Raw genomic sequence first — 25,601 nt, forward strand, 5'->3', positions numbered from 1 at the left:
TGACTGAAAAGGATGGTACTTTTCAAGAGATAGTAAATCGGTTTAAGAGAATATTTATCTGAAACCCTTTAAGCCTTTAACAAATGGAGAGACAACGCTTTCCCACGCTAAAGTCTCAAAACTTCAGAGACATCAAGTTTGGGGAGATGAAGCACTCAGTATCCTCCTCAGCTGCTTTATGGATAATTAAAAGGCATGTTGTTGTGGATCTGGAGAGCAGCTGTAGGGTGGATCCATGTGAGATTGCAGCTGACTCCGGGAGAGAGACTTGGAACCTCTTTTGGTTGGACGACAATCAAACCAGCAGGGGGAAAACGCAAGCAGACGGTTTCAGGAGTTGTGAGAGAACAAGGACGAGGTCCGGCGCTGGAAATGAGACAGAGAGCGATGCCACAGAGGAGTGTTGTCACAGTGGTGAGAAGCTACATGGCTATAAACACACATGCTTATGGACGGGATACTGATTTGTCTACATGTTAAATATATTTGCTGTGTGTTGGGCCTGGTTTACTGTTCTGACACTGTCTTAAACAAGTTTTTAGGACTTGAAATGTCCCATGAAGTCCTCGGGTTTACAGTATGAGGTCCCATCTTGAAATAAATATAATTTTCTCAACTGTTGGTAACCGTCCCTACAGTTTAATTAAGCCTGATAATTTCAGTCTACAGTATTTTTTTTTTTTTTTTTAAGATTTGTCAGCTGTTTGTGTAAATGAATGTATCTACATTGGAAGCTAACCAGAAGCAGGGAGCCCATCACTCTGAGTGTCACAGCTGATCCCTGTAGCGTGTAAATGCTCTAATAACAGTTTTCTCTCAGCCCAGCGCCATCATTACCACACTTTTACTTTCTCATCTCTCTTCTGGAGGCAGATTCTGTCCAACACTGACAGTCAGACCACGTGTCTCCACCCTGACATATTCACTTTAAGCCCCGATGAAGGAATTTCACAGTGACTTAACATCTGGAATCTCCTGTGGATCCTTCCTGCCTATACTACTATCTGTCATACAAATGCTCTGTATCATATTATTTGTCAGTTGAAAAGTTTCCAAAACAGCGAGGAAACTCCCAGACATAGTTTCACAATTTTCAAATAATCTAATGCAGATCATTTGTAAAGGCCTCATACACAACACTGAGTCCCTGTTCTCCATAAATCTAATTATTCAATAGTCCATAAAATTTTGCTGGCGGCCTTTTATGAGTCTGAACATGTCTGACTGAAGTGTTACTGGACGGATCTGTAGGATCTGGTGAAGAAACCTGCCTGACTCAGCAGGGTGTGTGCGGTTTCACCTGAAGGGCCAGACTTTAACCTTGTGATTACCAAGACCAGGAAATCCCTGGAGACATGTCAGTCTAAATAAGGAGGAGCTGTTGTTGTTGTTGTTGTTGTTGTTTATATCTCAATGTGACTGTGATTAACCTCTTTTTGCCATTTCGTTGAATACTTTATGAGACAAATGTGAATATGTGTTAGGATTTTATTTTAATTTTAAATTTTTAAGTGTCATTTTCAAATGTTTTATCTCAATATTTTCATTCTGCATGGAAAGTGTTACACTGTTGAGGGTTTGAATTGCTATTGACTAATAATTAATGACTAATACTGTCTCATCAAAACATGTCACGACCTGTATGACGTTAAAACTGCCTCTTAAAGTCAAACACTGACATTATTACATTATTCAGCAAATTTGAGGAACCTTTAAATCCTATTTTAACAACCTGTCACTGCAGTTTTGGTCCTTGTTACTACACATTTATATCAACAGTATCGATATATTTTACATTTTCATCTGTAAAAGTGGCAACTTTATAAAACCTAGCATCCAAATGAGAGATGAATGGCACTGGTAAAAAGGTCACAGGTTTCAGGATTGCAGAGAGGTTCTGTTAATAAAATAAAACAATTAATAAATTTACTAATTACTTTATGTATCTTGTTTTTATTTATTGTTAATATATCTATCTGGGTGTCTGCCTTCAAAATCACTCTCACATTCTTTTTTTTTTATCTGCTTTCTTTCTTTCCGTCTCTATTCACTGATCACTTAAAGAAAACAACCAAAGAGCAGCAGCAGAAGCTCTGATTGGCCGGTTATTAACCCAATTATCACAATGGATAACAAATACAAACTATTTTTTTAGATTTGTTCATTGATTAGAAATGAATGTTTTTTGGCTTTAGAGCCTCCATGAATGTGGACATGAGGCCCACTGTGCAAACCTTCACCCTCCACCTTCAGGTTTCCATCAACAAGCCGCCCTTGAAACATTTGTCCATCAGAACCTGTTGATGAATTCCTGATGACAGCAAACATTTGTTTAGCTGCAGATGAGTCTGTTTGAGTAACAGTGTCTCATTAACTATTCAGCAGCTCTCATTATGTCGTTGCTGGTAACTCGCTTGGATTACTGACACAGTGGCTTCACAGTGAGGCTGGAGTTTATGACTCAGCTGTGTATTCAGTGTTGTAAATAAACTGCAGAACAAAGGCAGAATCAAGTACTTTCAAAAGGGTAAATTCCTTCTGACATGAAATTGCTCCATTTTCTCCATGAGCAAAAAAATCTTTACAAATGGGCCTGAATGTGTGTGAATGCTCACTAACATGCAAGCTGAAAAACAGAGCTAAGCAACATGTCTTTGTTTTCATTTAATAACGCTCAGAATACCTACAACCACCATTTGTGATATTCCCTCGGAGAAGGCAACAAGCGGCTCACTCACCAACAGAAGGAAGCTTCAGGTGTGTGAATAAATAGCATGAGAATAAATACATGAATATGGAGTTAGACCAGCACTGGAAAGAGCATGAATGCTCAGCAAACGAACAGGCTGAAAATAATCAAACAAATAATGTGCAATGAATGGATTCATAAAGAGAAAATGCATGTAGCATTGTTGCTACAGCTCCAGAGAGAAGCCTGAGAGAGGAGATGTGAAACTACACTGAGATGGTTTTAAATATATCTTCTAATGGATCAACACTTCAAATAAAACACTGGAGAAGAGGAAAATATGGAACCCTTAAGAAAACTGCATATATTAGAGCCCAAAAACAGTTCATGTTATTGCTGATCCAGCCACCTGCACACTGGGACCTTTTGCACATTTGCTAAAGAACTCTTTGTTTTCTTTGAATTGGCTTGTCATTGAAACATTAGTGCCAGCACCTGGTCGCTGGCCCGGCTACAGACGACTGAGAAGATGCTTTTGGCTCAGGACAGCCACATGAAACAACAAAGGGGTAAAAACCAGAGGAAGAAAAAAATACCTTGAGGTCTGAGACATTTTTAACCCCCCAACTAGAAGATAAACACTTCTATCCTGTGCATGTAAGAAAGATGAACGAGTTCAAAAGAGATTTGAAGAAGCCCTTTGAAAACAAACAGCTTTGAAGTGAAGACATTCTGACTTGCTTTTCCTGTCCGGACCCACGTCTTTGTCAAACCCCTTCCTGCTTTTCAGTGGGAATATTTTGTATGTTGGCGGCGGCCATTTTGGTTCGCCCCGGGGCACAACGGTGTGTCCGAGCTCTGAGAAGGTAGCCAGCGTGGATCACAGGTAGAGACGAGACTGATAAATGTAATGCGATTAGTGAGTTGCTACAGAACCTAATTGTCAGCCGGCCCCATGGAGCTGTTTAAAGGCCAACAGTAGGTTTGTCGGGGCAGTTTGCAGGTGTGAAAGCAGCAGCAGAGTGTGGCTGTGAAGAGCGTGAATGCACTCGACCAAACCTTGCACGACTAAAAGTTAAAATAAATTCTCCTTTTCTTTGTTTTTTTCTGAATGAGGAGGCGCTTTTTCAAGCTGTTTCTGGTTTACAGAACAAAGCGACTGTGAATCCCACAAGCCCAGGCTGTAATCTCAGTTATGCTTGCTGGGCAGCTTCCTTGTTTTCTCCTCACTGAGTCAAACATGCAACATCCACAGAAAAGGGCAATGGTGTTTTGTCTGCCATTTTTTGTCAGGCATTTTCTTAGGGGGAGAGGGGCTCTATGGCATGTGGTTTTTGTTTCAAAGGAATGATGCAGCCATGTTTGCTTCTTTATTTTCGCCTTTAGGAGGTGACGCTTCTACAACTGTCAGGACTTCATGACACCCGTGGATGTTTTGCAAAGAGACTTTACAGACAGATCAGACACAAATCAATAAATAATTGATGACATTTTTAGTGAGTCTGATTTCTGCCCTTGAATGATTATTGTTTTGTAGCTAAAATTAAAAAAAAAAAAAACAGTAAAAGATAGAGATTAGAGTCTCAGTCACTTTAGAGTTCACTATGACTGTCCAGTCACACGTTACCTGCAGTAAGCTCCTCCCACTGAGCACTTCACACACACGAGCCAACGACTGCACCACTGTTCCTGTGTTTATCCCATCACAGACGCTGAATATCACCAGCATTTATGTGTTGTCTACTTCTGCTTGTAACCACACAGATTATACTTTCCAGATCTCATGAAGCCAGACCACAGGAAACCCGGCTCGTGATTAAATAAAGCCACGTTATTTTCCTGTCCAAGAGCTATTATTGAAAGGGAGATCAATGCTGGGCTGTCTGCACGATTGACTGTAGGGTCTTTTTTTTACAATTTTTTTATTAAAGGGTAGAAAAGTTGAAAACAAGGTTAATAAAGTAGAAATATATCAGTGATATCAGTTTGGGATCAAACATATGTAAAAAATCCAGGTTAAGACTAAACGTGACTAAATGCAGTTAAACTAGTTCCTAAATTAAACAAATGTCCTGTCTGTGACTGATTAGTCACCACAATGAGCAAACAAGCCAAATCAAACTCACGTGGGGGGAGGAATACTGAATTCAAAGGAAGAAAATAAACTCTGCAAAGACTCGTGAACTTCCTGAGGATCTGCAGCTCAGGATCAATGATGACCTGATGCTGAACTAACTGAGCTAAGACCAGTTTCCACCACTAAAGACCACTTAGGCCCAAAAAGGGGGGAAATGACCAAACTCCCCTTGCTTAAAGCCCACCTGACCTACTTTCTTCTGCTCTGTGTGTGTGTGTGTGGTGTGTGTGTGTGTGTGTGCGTGTGTGTGTGCGTGATGTGTGTGAAAGCGTGCATGAGAGAATGTGAGTGTACGTTTAGGACATTGTTTTTGTGAAAGCGAGGGTGGTCAAAAAAAGTGTGCGCGCGTAGAATTACATGTATTAAGTTTGCTGTGAGGAGGTGTACTTGCAGGATGTTGTGTGTACTAGTGTGTGTGTGTGTGTGTGTGTGTGTGTGTTACAGGCTGGCAGCTGAGGCCAGAGCTGCCATGTGTTGCCCAGCTGTGGTCGCCTGGCGCTGGTTGTGCAGACTCGTAGAGGAGTGAACGGGCAGAATATAAATACTGTCTTCCCCTCTCTGCCTTTCTTCTGGGACAAACAACAGATGCCTTGTTGTACAACAAAGGGGGCAGTTTCACCCTGAGAAACACACTGTGTGGCTGAAACAAATTGAGGCAATAGCTCACCGTGACCTGAAACCATCCACAGTCAGTTAAATGTGGGGAAAGTGGACACGGTGTAAGTAGGGTTGGGTATTGTTTCCGTCCTTGTTCTATTCCGTCAGAATTTTCTAAACTCAAACCCCATTTTCAGTAATATTTTGCAGGCATTTTTTCAGCAGTAGGCATCCAATTAATCTAAAGGAGCTGTTTGTAAGTTTTTGCTAATGCTAATACGTTAGCATCAACAGCTGTTTACTTGTTAGTTGGCGGTAGCCATCCAATTTATTTAAGAGGAAGTATCTGTAAGTTCTGCTATCGCTATATAGCAAGTGTTAGCATTGACATCTATTTACTCACCCTGAAGTTAGATTGCTAACCAGCGAGCTCCAGCCTGGTCGGCCCATCTCGCCACTTTCCGATACCGAGTCACAGTAGAAGAAGCTGCTCAGAGGACGAATTATAAACTCTTGTCACAACGATGGCTTAAGATCTTATCCCTTTATGTGTATGTTTTCATTGTTAGTGGTGGAGTTCACCATTCGTGCTTGGGGTTCAAATTGTCTACATGCACAAGGATTAACAGGAAGCTATTCAGTATGCATCAGCATTGATCTCACTCTAACTGTTTTGCTGTACACTCTCCTAAAACCATATCCAAGCTGTATTACGTTAGCGCTAATTCAAACCAAACGACTCCTTCTGCTGCTGCTTCACATTAAAAGTGTTCAACAGGGGAAACATATGATGGCTTTAATTGTGAAGGAGTCACAGGAAACGCTGACAGACAACAATGCCACAGATGGTGAAACCATTGTTTTCCCCAGCAGAACTCTTCTGCTCAGAGCTGTTGTGAAATCTGTAGTTAAGCTTCTGTTAATAGAAACAATAACACCTCCTCTTCACTGCTTCATAATCACAGCTTTCCACTGGCTAACCACTGTCAAAGTTTTATTATGAAGCAGCTACAACTTCCTGTCGCTTTCGACATTCCTGGTGACTGTTAAAGATCTACATAAAGATGTAGTGTGACATGTTTCAGCCATATATTTAACTACTAACTAAATACTTTTTAAATCAGCATAATCCACCTCTCTGTACTATGCCTCTGTATGTTGCAAACACTTCAGATATGGCAAAACATCCACTTTTAATCTCAGGCCTCATGCATGAACCCCCCATTACTAACACCATACTTTCCTGCATTCAGTTGTTTGGAGAAACGCCGCCGCCGCCGCCTATACTCACGTTCATTGACCTACATTTTCACGTTCTGCCTTTGATTTCTGAATTACATCTATCTCCGACAGATCTGAGTTTAGAGAACAAGCCTTGATCTTCAGGTAAAAATTCTCCCTTTGAAGCTGCTTGACCCAGTAAACTGCAGAGATAAGCTTGTTTATTCTGTCTCGGGCTGTTTGCTCAGTTTAGTGTGAGAAAGGCCCGATACCGGGACACGCTTCAACCCTCAGAGCTTTTAACTTCATCTAATGACTTTATGGCTTTTTTGGAAAAGTATCAAGTCACTGAGTGCACTCGCAAAGACAATCTAATAACTCTGTTGGCTTGGCCGGAGAAAAACTGGGTTAAGTGGCGAGGCGAGGCTGGAATTAAATAAGAATTACTCTGCAGTGCATGTGTAAACAAAATGAAAGGGTCTGTTTTATCATAGTGGACCTGAAAGTGTATTTAAATCACAATATTTCACACAGTGTTTTGAGAAAGTTGTCCTATGGGACATAACTCAAGAGATCTACAGCTACTACAGTTCTTGAAACGAGCTCAAGGACACCATTCATGAAGACATCAATCAGGGTTTTGGAAGGATTCACTAGAGCTCAAACAGTTTACTCTATAACAAGAGAATCAGTGGATCTTAAAATACATGATATGATTGATCTTTGACCTTTGTGAAATTGGGATTATAATATTCAAAACGTGGCTAAATGTTGAGAAGATGGTTGTGTGTTTAATGGAACAAACAAAAACAAAACAAAAAGAAGAATCATTTGAAATCAATTCAGGCTAAAAGGCATCCAGAGTTTAATCCAGCAACCCAACAACAACAAACTGTTTATTCATCGGCCAACATTCCTCATCGCACCATAATGGGGCGACAACACGACCAGATACGTCTGATTTACAACGTCATTGTAGATCAGACCTGCACAGTGTGCCAAAATTACCCGATCCTTCTTTGATCTGCTTAGCTCAAGAGGTTACACACTGAGAACTTTTCTTCAGTCATGTCCAATGTCCCAGTTAGTAAGTAGTAAATATCTGGGTGGGACAGATTTGGTTTAGAAAATCTGGGTAATTTCACAACCACTATCAACCAAATTTAGCCCAGGTTAACCCAAGCAATGTAAAAGTTTTTTGACCCACTCTATAGCCAACCTCGCTTTATACAACTCTGGCGGAGATTTGGCGCTAAGGAAACAATTTTGCTCCACCTGGTTCTCCTCAACCCTCTGACTTCATCTCTTGCTGACATTGCACCTTATTGGGAAAATGAAGCGCTCGCAGACAGACTGATAGTGGTGGGGAGGGCGAGCGTGACGGGCAGATGAACATCTTTCTCTCTCTCTGCCGTGGAGGAGAATAAGGCTGAAGTGAGCCTGTCTTTACAAAGAGCTGTTGCTCATTCACTGAGAGGTTTTTGTTCAGAGCAACTGAAGCAAATCTGTTGGTTGATCCAACTGCTCACTTCCTGATAAAGCAAAAGGACGGTAACTTCTTACTCACCAAGGAAAAAAATTAAGTTTCGAAATAAAATAATGTCGCATCTGAAAGATGAGTTTATCCATATTAGTCACATAAAGGTATTTAAAGGATGAAAATGAATGACTGGACTGATGAGCGTCAGTGGTGAAGGAAGTAGTAAACACCAAAATGGAAAAATACTCAAAATGTCCAAACTAGTACTGATATTCTGCTGGGTGAAATGCCCCAGTTCAAACCCAGACTTTAGCCAAAGACACATACTGTAAAAACATACTGTATATTCTTCAAATTCAAAAGATTCTGCAATAACGCTCAATGAGAGAAACCTCAATGTCTGAGGAGAAGAGATGCCCTGATCGCCTTTTTGGCTCCATGCAGTGCAGAAAAATCAATCAGCTGCATCAAATCAGATCCTTAATGACCCAACTGTTTATCTTCCCCTAATAGCCAGAGTAAAGATAGTCTGATGTACCACTAAGTACTCTGAGGAGTCCTCAGAAGAGAAGACCTGCACTCTCACAAGGTAACAGGATCGCATGAGAAAGAGCTAATTAGTTTAAATGGATGTTTGGTTTTTTTCGGGTTGTGCCTGGCTTCATGTTGTTTGTGTGTGTGTGTGTGTGTGTGTGTGTGTGTATGTTTGTTGACAGCAGCTTCCTGGAAACCCCCGTCCACACACAGATCTAGGATCAGATAACCTCCCTCCTACTTCTCTCTCAGATCTGATCAGAAACTGTATGTATCTGAGGTGGCCAAGACAGTAACCAACATCATTTTAAAGTTACACTGAAAACATTCAAATGGTCAAAATCTCTCAAACTATTTATTTTGGTGATTTATCTGGTTATTAACCACACAGAGCAGGTTACACTGGGACAGTTAAGGGTTGAAGGTCATGCTCAGAAGCACCTACAGTAAGTAGCGGTAGATGAAAAAGTTCTGATACGCAACTGAGGTAAGAGTCGGGTTGTGCTCGAAAAGAAACTGTTGACCGACCACATGGGAAGGTAAAGTGAAGTGAGGGTGAATGTTGAATCATTGGTTTCAGAAATTAAAAGCACTTGGTGTACAGTCATGCCCAATTCCAAGAATAGTGGTGTAGGTAGGGAATTTGCAGATATTCGACCATCCAATGAGCAGGTCTGATGTCAGCTGGCACCAAAGCGTCTAGGGCGTCTGCCTCTGTTTGCATATCCCAAGTAAATGATTCAGATCTGAAACCAAGGTCTTGAGTCAGTATGGATCTGTGCTCATCACAACAGATCATCTGATGCAGATGACACAAATGAAAACGAGATGCAGAGATAGTTGCAGCACCTTGGAGACAAGCCATTGATAGCCGAACAGGAAACCATGGGCAGCGGAAGTACGGACGCAAAGGACAACCGCATTGTAACCTCTTTGTAACCGCTGTCTTCAGACATATGTTCCACTTTCTTCTGCCCGTCTAGGGGAAAGAGGAAGACCGCTTCCTTCCTGCAGGTGTTTCTATTAAATTATTACAGCAGTTTAACAGCCAGGTGAATTCTTGGACAGTTATTTTGTGGGCCAAGTGTGTGTGTGTGTGTGTGTGTGTGTGTGTGTGTCCAATGGGTGTGTACCATATAATGTTTTGTTTATGACAAGTGTAAACAGCCTTAAGGTGTATGTGTCTCATAAATTACAACACTTCACTTCTTTTCAAGCCAATCCTCAATAAAACCGATACACCCAGATCAAAACACTCGCGCTCCGTCGGCTGCCTCCCGCGCCACAGCGACGCCTCATCAGTGAAGATGAATCAAACAGGGTTGGATCCAGAAACTCCCAGTCCTGGTTTTAATTGACCATTTCAACAGTGGGGAACCGTGACGCAGCAGGACGCTGAGGGATTAGTGTCAGGAGAGCATCTCAGATTAAAACCCGCTTTGCTGGATTTATATGAAATATCGCCTCTGCAGCCACCGAACCAAGAAACGACCTCTCACGCAGCAGCGTAAAGGTTCCCGAGCAGTACGCCGAGTACATACTTCAGGTTGACTCGGAGGGAAAATATGTAGACACGTCACCTACAGGAGGACTGACGGTTTTTATCATTACCTTAATGGCATTTCTGCTTTATTACAAAATGACAGGGAGGTCATCCAGAGGTAGGGTGACAGCAAAGGTCGCAAGCTGAGTCTGGACCCCACACACACTTTGTACCTTTGTGAACACCTGACTTTGGTTTTGTCTCTACGCTGTTTAAAAAAAATACTCTGAACTAAATGTCCTAGAATAACCTCTGAGAGAGAATATATGACCAACTGAGCTCTGAACATTTTATACTATGAACAAATCCCTGTATGCACTGGATTACTTGGCATTATTGGCAGCTCAAAATGGCAGCGACAAAGACCGAATGACTTTCCAAACAGTGTCTCTGTGGCATCGTCTCTCCCAGTTCCAGCAAAGTATTGTTTTTGGTGATGTTAAAATGACTGCAATTTCCAGCCAACCAGTCGTCAAACCTGAACATCCACAAACAAGTCGTTTCTTCAACCCTCTCCTGTCTCCTGAAGTAATGCCCCTACGGCGGCAGGCGTTACATAGTAACTTGCCTTTTCTTGTAACCTTTTTTACAGGAGGACAGTCTCACATTTTCTCTAAACGCACCCTTCATGGCAAGGTGTTAATGTGTAGATGAAATTACAGTGGGTTGAGCTCAGCCTCCTGTATGCCATGTCCTGTAAGAGCAGACATGCAAAGAGAGTTGGAGAGAGTGAGAGGTTAGGAAGCGCCCAGACCCAGAGGAATGTTTAGAGCCATCCGGGCAGGAAGAAGAGACTTTGTAAAAAAAGCCAGAGGAGGAGAGAACAGAGGGAGAGGAAGGTGATGAAACGGTGAAGAAGACACCGAGATTTATGGATGGAGGAAGAGCAAAGAGGAGTGTGATAACAAATGATTTACTGTTCCTGCTGAAGCTGCCGAGGTCTCAGTGTCATCAAACTAAGGACTTAGGAGTTTGAAAAGCTTTAACAAAAATCACTCACGCAGAACTGAACGATCAAAGACTGTGACTCTTTCCCTTCGATCATATTTTCAGGGCCTACTGCAGCTACAACAACTCTCTCTGAGTTCGTAATCATCAGACTCTCGGTATGATCGATTTTGTACACACATATTTTTATTTTCCTGAAGTCACATGCTGCCTTTCTTTTTTCAAGCTCTCCACAACTTTAGTCACGCTTTGTTTTTGTTCAAGCTTGACAATTTTATGAAACCTGCACAGTGATGTTTCATCAAACACTCTGACAGGTGGTGATTTATCAAAGTACGATGCAAACATCATCTCTTATGCAGTTTTTTAAGATACTGATGGTGCAGTTTTCATTCTAGAAAAATGGCTGTCATCGAGTATTTGTGCATATATTCTGTAAAAGAAAATAAAACCGGCAACTGCAGCTGTGACTGAGCTTAAACAGGTTAAAGCTGATTGAACATTTTATGAAATTATAAAGAAAAACAGAGACAATTTTAATCCTAATCCTCAAAACTGATGCGTTTGCAGTCAAAACATATGTGTGAGCTCAGCCCTCATGCGCCCGGCCTCGTCGACCGTGACGGCCTCTTTAGCGCAATAACACAGACCTACATGCACAAGGCTGCTATTGTGGCATCTAAATCATGGATTAACCTAGAACTGAGACAAGAAGCAGATGCGGAGGAACCTGGAGGACAATCTGAAGATCCATCCGAAACACGCCTTGTCTTAAAAGAACTAATCCACGGGTATGTGAACGACTATGATCGGGTCACACGGGAAACCACAGAGTCAGCCATGTTGGTGCCTGCAACTCGTAACGTCCAAGATCTCAGATCTCTAATACGTTTTAGTTTTAAAATGCACCACCTTTGCTACATTCACACCTGGCCTCCACACTACTCTTGAGTTTTCCAGATGCTGCGGACCACGTTTTAGTTTGAAAACTCCGGGGTGGCGTTTTAATCTGAACCTTTGCAAACGATGATGTAAACACCCACATTCGCTCCCCGATTGGGTCTCACATGTCGAGACCTCCAGCGGTGAATGCAACATGGAGAATGAACTACAAGTGTTGCTGACCTTGTTGTCTTTGCTAACAGCTAATGTGCAGTTAATGCTGCAACGGCCTTTGCTGCTTCTACAACTGACCAACTGCAGAGTAAACAATCTGCTTCCTGTTTACACTGGCACACAGTGTTGGCGACGGATCATGTGACCTGTGTTTTCAGGTGTTCAAGCACGGACTGAGATTACTCTTGATATGGAGGTAAAACGCTCGTCTGGACGGAAGGGTTTTGGTTTTAAAACGAAAATGCATTAGTGTATGAAACAAAATATTTCTCTGAATCTGGAAAACGAGAAAAGGCCAGGGTGCCCCACCTGTGTCCTCACAGCAGCGGCCCGGGTTTGAGCCCACCCTCTTTCCTGTCTCTCTTTGCTATGTCTATCAAACAAAGCCAAGAAAACAGAAGACCTGTCAGTGGTGAAAACTTACAACAAACCAGCAGCCGAACAGTGTCTGACTTGATTGGCCGAGGGGTTCATAGTTCCTCGTTTAGTTCCCGTGGTTCCGCAGTTCATGGAACTCCTTCATTGAAAAGGGCCTTACACAATTAATCAACACAATGCTATACAGTAATTGTCTCAGCACTGCAGGAAACTTTCTCCTCTTCCTGCTCTGCTGACAGAGGAGTTCAGCTACAGAGCAGCTGAAAGCGAAAAGGTGCTCAAGGACACTTCAGCAGGGGCGGACGCCGCGAGTCCAACGTCTCCCTACCTGCTTCCCCAGCGCTCTGCTCTGCCGCTCATTAAAATGACAAATTAGAAGGAGAATGTTGGAACGCGCTCACCACTGCAGGCGAAGGAGGAAATAAAAATAAATAGGTTTCCTGTCTGGGCCTGGGTCTGGAGCTACAGCCCTGCCTGAGACTTTGTTTGATTTCCCACAGTCACAGTTGCCCCTCCGCCCCATATACAGTCGGTTGACAGCAGTGAAACCGGTTTAAGATCGAGTGCAGGCGGCTCTGGCTCATGTCCAGAGTGTCTGCCTCCTGGAGTAGGTGTTATTTCAGCAGCGGCGTAAGAAGGCATGACGGAGCCAGCAGCCGGGCTCCGCTGGTTATTTCTTTTTTTTTTCACACCACATTAAAATGACGTGGGAAATAAGATACCGACTACCTATATGTGACTCTGGAAAAGAGACTTCATTAGAAACAGCAAAGCAAATACACTGTTTTTAAAAGCCGAAAGTATGTTGGACGCCCCTTTGTTTGGGTCTCGTTCTAACTGAGAGAAATTTCATTGCTACAACTTATAATGACATTTTACACAATGGCGTTCTTTCAATTTTGTGTCAACAGTTTGTGTTTGTTCATTTCCTGTTTCAACATGACGCTGCCCTTGAGCACAAAGCCAGATCCACAAAGAAACGGTTTCACTGCTCTCGGGCTAGAGTTTTTGGGTGTCTGTCCACATACCTATTCCATACTGAAGGCCGCATGAGAACAACCAAACCATCCCCATTAGGACCAAGAAGCTCCATTCGGTGAGGAAGGCCATGATTGGTTAAAAGCCGTAGAAAGGAAGTGGAACTTGTGATTAGAATTTCTTCTTTCAAGTTTCTGTCTACAAGATGGAGTCTTGTCCGCGTACTTCTGGCCATATACTGTATCTGTATTTTCATTTTTCACTCTGACTACTGGGGATAAACAGGAGACATGTCATAGTTATTTGCCTCTCAGATTCCTCGGCCTCTGATTGGTCACTTGTCAAGGTGACCTCAGTAAACTCCAGACCATACAAAACCTGCAGACTGAGCAGGAATACAGCTGTACGTACTACACAGTTGTCCTGCGAGGACAACGAGGAGCAGGGGTGGTGGGGGGTGGGAGTGTGTGTGTGTGTGTGTGTGTGTGTAGGGGGGTGGGAGGTAGGGCGGTCTGCAGTGCACAAAATGACAAATCTGCAAGCTGTTTAAATTCCTTCAAACCGCTCCACAGGTGTCAGGTTTCAGCTGAGGGACACAGCAGCGTTGACTCGTACACGGTTAAAACGAAGCAGTATGAAATGGGCAGGGCCTTTGTTTGTTGTGGTGAGCCTATTAACGTCTATGATTGGGCTGTTAGTTTTTATGGCTTTAATGAGAAATGCAGGCGGCTGAAGCTCTTGGGAGGAGGAGGAGGAGGGAGGAGGAGGAGGAGGAACAGGAGAGACTCTCTGGCTCTGTAGGTTTCAGGTCTGCAAGAGCCCTGAAAACCAGGTTAACGAGAGCGACCATTCAGATTACGAAGGGCTAATTTTGGCAGGATAACTGTCTGTGTGATTTTATTGCTCCCCTGAAGTAGCAGCTCTGAGCTCTCAAAGTTCAAACCTCTAAACAGCTCATCGCCAACACGGAGCTCAGGCTGCCAAAGCTGCAGCCGCTGATCATTTCTCTCCCTGGATTCGTTTCCCAACATAAATAGCAGATAAACGCAACACAGCTCTGCAAACCTGCCCGTCTATACACTTACTAGGATATCCTGACCTATTGAGACAAAGCGCAGGGTTGAAAAGAGGGAATAGAGCTGAGGTTTCCATCCAGGTCACAAGATTAATCTTGGAAGTTGAAGGATTGAGAAAAACTTTTTTCTGATGAACAAAACTGTAAAAAAAAAAAAAAACCTTCCACAATTTCATCCTATCTTTGCTTTTTTCATCTGAATCACAAGATAATTTACCTTTTCACTTATTCTTACTTTCACAAGCTTCAACAATCTGAGAGAGACTGATCATTCTTTGGTTGAAGTTCATGGTCACAGTGTGTAGATGAGGAGAATGTGATGTGGGATGGGGAGAAGGAGAATTTCAGTGCTAAAGAAAAGCTACTCATCTCTGCCCTATACTACTTTTTTTATTCAGCGTCAGTGAACTCCTAAAGTTGGTTGCAAAAAGCCTAAAACGCGGTTGAAGGAACAAAGTGATGAGGGTAATTTTACTTGTTTTTTATTAATCGTTCTATAAAATGTCAGAAAATGTAGAGCCCTCTGTGAAATCTTAATGCCACTATATTATATTAAATACCGGATGATATTTCATCTGAAATGATATAAAAACATCTGAGAAGCTGGAACCTGTGAATGTTGCTCATTTGCTTAATAATTGGCTTAATCATCATCAATTGTCATCATTTATTTTCAAAAGCCTCATTGTCAGTAACAGACTTGCAAATCCGAACTTTTAATACACACACAGATCGCAGAGATTCAATTTCAATTCTATGCAAATGTCCGTCTGCAGTTTGCTTGGGCGCCACGACCCGTGGCGTTTGTTTCCCCACCTGCTTCCTGCTTCACTCCAGTACGTACAGAACAAGAGATAAAACTCATCATATCGGTCAGCCGCTGCCAGAACCTCCACAAAGTAACTTCACCAAGCTGCTGGGACTTCAGATGCTACAAGCTAACAAAGGCATGATGGTGTCTACCATATTTTTTTTAAATATGAAGCATTTAAGGAATCAATTATGAAACACTCTGTGCTTTCCTCATGGGTCTTTATAAACTCTTTGATGTGTTCAGTAACATAAGAGCAGATAAAATCAATCATTAGGAGCTGTTTTCCAACAGCCAGGTCTTTGTTCTCTGTGTCTGCTGTCGAGAACCCACACCTGAGGCAGACCTGCCGTGTGATTGGCCGACAGGTGGAACTCTGCCTCGCACCACGCCCACCAGTTCAAATAAAAACAAACCCTGTAACCGTCTGAAGGGCTCAACCGACTGACTCCGCTGTGTCAACACACACACACACACACACATACACACACACACACACACACACACTCACACTCACACAGACGCGCACGCTCCACCTTCGAAACACACTGCAGGTCTCTGCTGCCTCAAAGCACAAACTGATCCACCACTGGCTGCTCACTGGTTATAATAAAACTGGATGTCGGCCAATCAGAGAGCGGCCAGGATCGCTCTCCCCTGCAGCCTTCGGGGTGTCAGACTTTGAAACCTGGGTGAAACCTGCCCCGTCCTGCCTGCGACAGCTGCTGGTCTTGGATTAAAGCGAGACTTTTAATGTTTCAGAATCCCACCAAAGAAGTAGTTTTTTTAGAAGTCAGGTGTGGTTCAGATAGGTGAAAATATCTGCCAATATTCGATGTGATTATCCTATCAGGGTGAAAGTGGCTTTGAAACCACATTTAAACCAAAGCTGGACTGATGGTATTTCTTTAGGGTTAAATCAGAGTGAGTCACCAAGCACTTACGTTCTGTAAAAATACATGTAGGAATAATCCTATTAAACAAACAACATGAGAGAAAAAGCTGTTATCACACACATAAAACTCATATTAGGTGTCTGTGATAAAAGCTCATCAAAGCTCCATCAAATAAGAATAGCCAAAATCCAATATGCCTTAAAAAGCTAGTATACACTAGAAAAGCTGTCCAAATACTCGTGCACTGTTATCGTGTGCTTGCCCTGCTTGTGCAGCGTGTTTTCTATGTTCCTGCAGCTTCTCTCTGCATCAGACCGAAACCTGCACAGGATGAAAAGCAATTGTGGAAGTCGCTGGAAAGGGAAACCGAATCATGTTTCAAGAAAATGACCAAGTGATGAAAACTTGCAGCCTGGATCTGTGGTCAGACTCTATTTATAGCCCCTGGACTGTCTCTGGTCCAGACTGTTTTGGCTGCAGCTCAGTAATTAGAGACGAGAAAACTCCTGCTAGAAGATGTGTCACCGTCAACACGTTGACGTCTCTGTAGTTTGGGAGAAAGTGCTTTGCTGTATCTCCTCAGTGTAACACACGGCTGCTGTCTCTGACCTCTGACCTCATGAAACTTAAAGTAGAAAAAGGGTTTTCAGTTAACATTCAGAGGAAGCTTTCTCCTCATGGTCCCTCCTCCCAGAACACTGTGAACCAGTCAGTTCAATGACTGCAGACAGCAAGTGCTGAAAATAACACATTCTTTAAGATCATTGTATTTAACACTGGCTCTGTTTACACTGCTCATTCTCTAGTTTAAGTTTGTAGGTTAAACTGTTTCCTTGAACCTGTGACACCCTGAAACTGAAGTTAACTGTATGCGAAATTATCATTTTTTTGAAGGTTTTTTACTGGAAGGAAAGTGATTGATCCTGATAGTAGTGGTAACTACTGCTTGTTGCCATGTTTCAACACTTCAATAAATCTAAAATGTCCAGCCTATCTCGAATTCAGGATTAAGTCAGAAAAAAGTTTTACAAAACCCAAAAAGTAAAAATAAAACAAAACAAACATCTGTGATTAAAGCCAAAACACCTGGATTAAATTGTCTGTCAAACAAAACTACACCGGATTAAAACTGAGGTTGAACATCAACAACTAAAATTCAAGATAAAAGTTTAATCTTGGGAAGAAAAAGTAAAATGTGAAAAATGATGATTCAAATCGGAATCAAACATTGAAATTCAGGATTAAAATAGAAAATGATGCAATAAATGGGGGGTTTACATGATAATTAAGTAAAAACGTGTACTATAGATCCTGAAAATCAGGATTAAATCTAAACATTTAAGAGCATACTAAAACAATTCAGTAGAAAAAAAAACAAAATAAAAAATGAGTAATTTCAGGATTAAACACAAGAATTCAGGATTAAGCCTGAGAATCTTGGGTTAAACTTGAATATCGATGTCTATAAGAAAACGAATCTCTGTGTTGCTAAAACCAAACTTCCTCTAAACAAGGATGAAGACTTAAATACAAAGCAGTTGCTGAATCCAAGATTTACCCATGATGCTTTGTGAGCCTCAGATAAGGAGGAGCTGTGTCTTTTACACAGTAAATTTACTGAAGGAATAAACCAAGATTCTTAAGGAGGTTTTTCACAATAGAAGGACAGTTGAAGGTTCGATGGCCTTTATCAACAGAGCGTCTCTGTCCGGGCTCGGTCACTGTGGGTCCCTCATCTAAACTGTCCTCAGTATAAATATGAAATGCTCCAGTTTCCTTCCCAGTTCACATTCCTCGCTGCTCAAACTGTTGGCCTCCGTCTGCAGCGGCTGGAAGCTGCTTTACTTCCTTGTCAAATGCCCTTTTCCTTAAAGACTGGGCTCTTTGTTTCAGCTGCGATTAGCTGGCAGATATAAAGGCAGGCAGGCCGATATTTGAGACTATTGTGCACGCCTGCCTACTTCTGGCACTCACAAATATTCCCCCTCTCTCTCTCTCTCTCTCTCTCTCTCTCTCTAAGACTTCCAGGGAAAGCTGAGCAGCCAGATGTACTGCACACTCGTCATGAGACCGGCAAGACTCTGCTGCAGGGGGAAAGAAAAAATATCTCTTAAACCTCACGGTGTTTGTTTTACTCAGCCTGGACGCTCACACAGCCACCTATGAGCTCAGTCGGCCTCGTGACCTTTGGCCTTTCCTCGCTGAGGATTTTGAAAATGCATGAGCACCAATGACAAAGCAGGCAATCTGTCAACCAGGAAGCAGAAGTCCTTATGAGCGTTACGCTGCTGCCTGAAGGGAAATCAGTTTTAAATGGCTCTCAGTGTTTTCTGAGCCAACCTGTCAGGGAAATGTCAGCAGCGATGACAGACACTCTTTCTAAAAGCTTGGAGAAAAAAAAAAAAAACCCTAAGGAATGAGTCGAGTGCTGCTTGCTGTTACCTGGCCGACGTCATCACAGAGAGGCGTGGGTATACTGATGTTGTAAATCGACCGCAATGAATGCTCATTAACCATGAGTCAGGAGTGGTGACAGATATACGCAGCCACCACCTGACGGAATAAACCCACCTGAACCAGGATCACCAACCCACCCACCTACTGATTGGTCCACAGAGCTCACACACCTGTCAGACCGACCACAACCATCATGACAGAATCTTTTCAAGATGACAAAATTATTACTCATGACTTTTCTTACAAAAAAAAAGACAGAAAGTAAAGAAAAGGTGGATTTTTTTATGGTAATATAGAAGTTTTTTTTTTTGCCTCATAATGAACAAAAATAAGAAGATAAACTTAAAATTATTTAGATACAACTTCAAAGTGGAAAACTGCAGCTCAACATTCCCCATAACTTCTTCATATTCTTTATAAAATGATTGTTGGGACATAAATGGAGCCTCTGTTATTATAATTATTATAATTATTACAACCAAAACATTAAGAGTGGAAGCATGGCATCAGCTGCAACTGCTGCAGCACCGGAGAGTCCAAGACAAGACAAGAACCAGACCAGAACAACCATTCAACAAGCTGCTGTCTGCTGGACTAGCCAATCAGAAGCCCCCCCTGTGGGCTGCAGGTTCAGACTAATATTAATAGCTTTGCAGGACTTTTTTTTTTTTTTTTTTTTTCCTTCTTCTTCTTTGAGGAAACGAGAAAAGAGGTGCGGAAATACCACAGATCCACTGGGACCCAGTCCAAAACCCCCAGTCTGACCAGCACAGCCCCTCTGATATTCCTATGATGTACCTATAAGGGCTCACGGTGTGTGTGTGTGTGTGTGTGTGTGTGTGTGGCATCCTGCAATGAGTTTAAGGGCCAATTTGGAGAATTTTATGGCACCTTTGCTCCCGTATAATCCCTGTCACATTTCAATAGGAAGTCATATAGTGCGCTGACCTCACCTCATTTAATAGTGTTTACTTCCATATTGTAGCATCTTACAATAACTTTGTGATGCTCAGTAGAGAGGTCATGCTCCTGTTGTTGTACTTTATTGCAGGATTTGTCCTGATGCTGACAAGCTGCACAGACTGAGTCAACAGTAATCATCAGAATTACATGTTTAAAGATGTTTTAATATCTTATTAATGCAACCAAGCAGATGGAGAGTAAAAGCGCCTGAAGTCCAGTGTGTGCAACATGTTGTGTGACTGAAGCCGTCCTTACCTCCGTGAAGAAATTATCCATTGCCCTCGTTATTTTAATCCCCGAGGATTTACTGTATGGAAACCGCGAGTCCAGTGGATCCAACTCATGTGTTGATGATGTGATTCCAAGCAAAGTTTAAAAAAAAAAAAAAAGGAAGCAGATCCCAGAGTTTTCAGTCCATGGTCTTCCTCCTGAGCGTCTACAGGACGGAGGACAACTGCTCGAGTCAGTGAGGAGCTACAGCAGTAAATTTACTCTTTGTTTCATGGGTTTCTGCTCCAGCACACACACCGGGAGTTCTGTTTAAAAAAAGAAGGAAAAAAAAAGAGTTAAATTAAAAAAAAAACTTTCGCGTCTTCTCCTGGAGCCCGCACTCCTCCCTGACCTGTGCGCCTCCGTGCGTCACTTTACGCAGGTCTTCGGGTCCGCCTGGTTCGGCGGTGGTTGGTTTTGTTTGGACAACAGTCACCAGGAGCGAACTCACGAGAAGCCGGTCAAACTTTGGAGACGCTCACTCAGTCAGTCACTCAGCCCGGTGGACAATAATCCTGAAGCTCCACCTCCCCTCCCGGCGCCCTCCTCCTCCTCCTCCTCCTCCTCCTGCAGCCGCGCTGTCTCTCTGACTCCTCCTGCTGACACGCGGGGCTGAATGAATGAACGTGGAGGAGGTGTCTGCAGGTAAAAAAGCAGGATGGATGGAAGAAAACAGCGAAAGAGTTGATTGAAAACCCTGTTAAGTAGAGACATTATTTCATGTGAAGCTTCACTGTCCCGTGAAAATATTCGATTCTTAACCTTAAAAAGTCAAATTAATTTCATTTAAACAGCTTAATTATTTTGTGAACTGCTGTTTCCAAGGTCAAGATGAACTTTGAGCCTCAGTCTTTAAAACAAAGTTGATGATATGTCCTGAACATTCTCAGAAATCATCTTCAACTCCGCGTCAAGATCAGGAGATATGACTGAAAGATCCAGGACAGCTACTAAATGCACCTTGTGATGAAATTGTTTTATCAACAAAATACATTTAGATTTCTGCAGAGAAGTTTATTCATAGACGAAGTTCCTTCTTTCACCTTGGAAAGAGCGGTTTGACCAAACATTCCCAACTCAAGGTCCACTTACTGTCTTCTTCTGGGTCTTTCCAACACATCACATGGTCTTCTTTAATAAGCCAGATCTAGATGTAACATTAATTCTTTTTTTCTTTTTTTTTCTTTTTTTTATTTGCATAGGACCAAATCACAACAAACGTTATCTCAAGGCGTTTTACAGGGTAGGGTCTAGACCTGACCACATTATAGAGAGAAGCCCAACAGTTCCCACAATGCACTTGGTGACAGTGGGGGAGGAAACACTCTTTTTTAACAGGAATAAAACCTCCAACAGAACCGGACTTGAACTAAGATCTGGTGATCGCTGGTGTAAAAATGCAGCAGCACTAAGATCTAAAGGGACAAGTTTAGAGAGGAGTCGAGCGTCGGAGGCCACGAGGAGATCACCGTCACTTTAACCACCGCTGGTTCTGTGCTGTGACGGACAAAGAACATATGAGTACGGATGAAAATGTGAAATTAAAATTCACAGATATCTGTACAAACACCATAAATATGCACAATTTTTTTTTCTTTTCTGTTTGGCTTAAAATGCAAATTCAGTCTTCTTTTTTTTTCAGTCAGTTTTGAAAACCTGAAGTTGTTCTGTTGATCAACATGTGATTGAATAGAATGTTTCACGGCCTGTGAGCGACAGTCTGTGTAATCACATAATGAGCTAACATTCCAGCTGCAGGTTAACAACACCGATCCTTCACATCTAATCCAAACACAAGAATGTGTGTGTGTGTGTTTTTGTGTGCGTGTGTGTCTGGTTTTGCCTTTAACTTACTCAGCACACAGAATGACCCCTGACCCCTGCTGGTTTAGGCCCCCGCCGGCCCTGCCAGATATTCATCTTTCCATTTGGAATTTAGCGCCCACTGCTGCTGACTGACAGGAGAGGAGCTAACCTGACACCCCCACCACCACCTCCCCCTCCTCCTCCTCCTCTTCCTCCTGATCCACATCACATATCAAGACCAGGACCAGGAGGAAGCTAAAGAGGGTTTTTCACAGTCTGATTTTCCTTTTTTATTTCTCTGCACATGACACGCAGGAGGTTTCTGAGGTGCTTCAGATGATATTCATGGGTTCACAGTGAAGCCTTTATACTGAAATGCTCTGGGCCTGTTTTGAACTCGTGCAACACTAAAACCACACATGATTTTTTTCTTTTTTTTTTGATCCTTTGACTCTGTTTGTTTGTTTGTTAAACGGTGAGAACACAATCTGAGTCAGCCATAAGAAGGAGGAGATGCATGCTTTTTGTGTCATCCTTAGAAAGGCTGAGCAGGACAAGGTGAAGCAGCTAACTCTACATGTGGTCTCACTATAAGTTCAGCCAGGTGCAGTTAAGTGCACTCAGGTTTGTTGGGCTGACAGATTTTGGAAGTTTTGATGATGCTGACTTACAATGATCTGGGCTGAGAGTTATTGTACATACCGCCAACATTTCCTGACCAGCTTTGGAACAAATGTGTTCCCGTTTCACACGTCACACACCTCAGATCTGGTTTACATCCAGTGACCAGGCAGTTTGAGTTTCAGCCATTGGTGGCCCAAGAAGTTCTGGCTGCCCAGACATGATCCTCATGTACGATTTCCTGTTCATATCAACTCTTTTTCAAATGCAGTTTTTTAGATTTAGACTGAAAAAGTACAATGATGTGAACAAGTCTGGTCACTTTCCTCCATGTTGTGGTCAATGCGTTGTGTGTTGCTGTTCAGCTGTGAGAGAGTGTAGATGGATTACTGATCATTCCTACTGGACAGAGGCCCATGGGCCGAAAGTGTGTGTGTGTGTGTGTGTGTGGGGGGGGTGGTTGCCACCCATCCATGAGCTGTGCCCGCTTATCCCTGAGGGTCATGGGGGGGGCTGGACGAGAGACAGGATGTACCCTGGACGGGTCGCCAGCTAAACACATAGACCGACCTCGTTGTGATTTATTTAACTTTAATTTGATTTAATCAAAAGTCCTTATGAAAAGATCACAATCTTTCAAACATCAGACAGGACGGGGGGGCCTTCGGAGCATCTGTGCCCAGGGGCCCATGGTCTAGGCCTACTGTCTGATAAAGAAACTACTTATGAATTACCATGCTCACAAATCTTGGATGACTTGTTTCATGGTCTACAAGAAAAAATAAGTAAGCATTGATTGAATGATTTGCAGCTCAAAATACGACTAGAAGTCTGTATTAAAACTGGGCTCAATTTAAACCATGAAAGCTTTTTGGACATCTGTTGTTTCATTAACATTTCAATGACTATATTCTAAACATCGACTCAGGACATGCTTCACATTAAAACATAGTCACTGAAATGATGTTGAAACAGCCACTAATACAAACTTGACTCCTGAAAACACAAAAAAGTGTGTTATGTTATGTGCTGTTAATCATCAGATCAGTGTTAACTGAAATCAGATTTTTTTTTTCCTCACCTATTGTCTCTCCACAGCTGTTCTCTGAGGATTCACTTACTCCTCCCAGTTATTTGTCTCTGAGGTGTCCTCCACCCATAACCACCCTCCACAGGTCACCTGTCTGGACAGTGTCAACTCGTGACCTTTGACCTCTAATTCCTGGCCGCTGACAGAGGTTAAGTGATGCTCATTGCCCACAGCCATGGTTCTTTAAGCCCTTGAGGATTCCTCAGTCAGGGTCAAACTAGATATAATGAGAGGTATGAGCTAAAGTCCACTTTTACAAACGCACGTAGATGTGAACACAGCTCCACTTTTAGTCTCGACCTTTGGTGTCAGGGATTTGTGGGAGCTGACAGGTAGGTGTTGAGTTTGAGTGAAAGCACTTGGCTGTTAGGTAACCTCTGCTTGTTTTAGCATGTTCACTACAACTCATGCTTCACATCACATGACGCTGGGTTTTAGAAATCGAGGCATATTTTTTTCTACTTTTTCCTCATGTCCATTGACTTTTCACATGAGTTTGAACTTTATATTACAATACTGTAACAATAAAGGAGCTATTTGTAAATTTTGCTTTTGCCAGCATTAGTATTAACAGCTGTTTATAAGCTAGTTGAAATGAATGGAAACCAATGGCTGCGATGAACGTAGAATACAAAAGTCTACAGATGGTTAGCACGTATTTGACAATGGTCACAAAAATATTCCACGATTTGCAGCTGAAGAACTAAAATATACAGTGATATCATATTTTCTTTCATTTCTTGCAGTGCTTCCAAACCTTTGCTGATGAACTGATATTCTTGGTTTGTTCACATGAATTTTATAATATTTCCTGATCTTGTGAATGTGATGATCAGCAGATTGATTACAATTTTACCGTGTGTTGTTTTGTGCTAATGCAAAAAAAAAACAAGAAAACATTGATCACAAGAAGATTACAGTGGATTTAAGTTAGAAAAGGTCATTTCAGGTTAACTTTATATTATCATGTTAACTCTTACTTACTAGATTTTTTCATTTCTCCACGACAAACTCCATCTGCTGATATGATGAAGACCATGAAATGAGTCTGAAAGCAACAGCACAAAAAAGTACTGTTTAATTTAGGAGGGTTTAGGAATTTTTAAGTAAGGCTGTGTTAAGTTATTTACAGGTTTGGTTAGACTGGTCTAGACTAGCTGAGTTTAATGAATGGTAGGAAAATTAGGTGAGACTAGGTTAAGTTATTTATAGGTCAGGTTAGAGGTGGTTTAGTCTAGTCTTTGCTGATCCATCCATTTTTAGCTCTCCACCAAGACTCATGTAGAGGTTATATTATCTGTCATACATACATCATCACATTAGAGATTGAACATCAGCTCAAAATATTGACTAATGAACTCAAATGAAAAAAATATCAGTACAGGCTGAGATCTTTAACTGGTGATCATTACTCCCTCGTGTCCTTGGACCGATCGTCTCATCACCGGTAAGTTACCGGAGGATTATCGGAGCCAGTTGTGTCTGGTTGTTTGATTCTTCGCCAGCATCTCCAAACTCCCAAAATGACCCCAAAACAGGATGAGGAAGACAAACATTTCCTGTGGCTGTTTTAGATTTCTCCTAAAGATGTGCGATAACGGGGGCCGGGAAGTTTGCTAAGTGTGTAAGCGGTGAAGCCACAACAAACTTCCTCCGATTGATATCATGCTGACAGAAAGACAGAGAGAGCAGAGGATTGGTACTGACAAACCAAACACATGAACACCTGGAAGAGATGATGAAGAAGGAGAGAGAGATTTTATTGGTTTAGAATTTGATTCTTATTTACAAGTTCACCAGGTAATATTATTCTAATGCAAAACCTCAGTATAGTAATACATTTTTGTGATGATAGATTGGAGGCCCTGACAGGGTGTAGATTATATCAATATTGGTGACTTTACTTATAACTGCCCAGAACCTCCTCAAGAACTTTGCTCTAACCTGAGTAACTCCTGTAATCCTCTCAATAACCCTTGAAACCTCATCAG

At 42.1% G+C, this 25,601-nt stretch overlaps 1 protein-coding gene and 1 long non-coding RNA gene across 3 annotated transcripts in view; both read right to left on the reverse strand.

Annotated features, from left to right (window-relative positions):
- The window catches only part of myo10 (myosin X), a 135,356-nt gene extending 114,782 nt beyond the window's left edge, over positions 1-20,574 (reverse strand). For both annotated transcript variants that reach the window (XM_023396699.2, XM_087171233.1), the window contains exon 1: positions 20,079-20,574. In XM_023396699.2, the coding sequence (XP_023252467.1) occupies positions 20,079-20,099 (21 nt within the window). In that variant the 5' untranslated portion in view covers positions 20,100-20,574. The remainder of the gene's footprint in view (positions 1-20,078) is intronic.
- LOC147817258 (uncharacterized) overlaps positions 1-25,601 on the reverse strand; it is a 236,097-nt gene that overhangs the window by 114,782 nt on the left and 95,714 nt on the right. The window lies entirely within an intron of this gene.

Source organism: Seriola lalandi, unplaced genomic scaffold, assembly GCF_002814215.2.
Source record: "Seriola lalandi dorsalis isolate HSWRI2012SDOR001 ecotype SW California unplaced genomic scaffold, Sedor1 jcf7180002054982, whole genome shotgun sequence".
Classification (NCBI taxonomy): domain Eukaryota; kingdom Metazoa; phylum Chordata; class Actinopteri; order Carangiformes; family Carangidae; genus Seriola; species Seriola lalandi.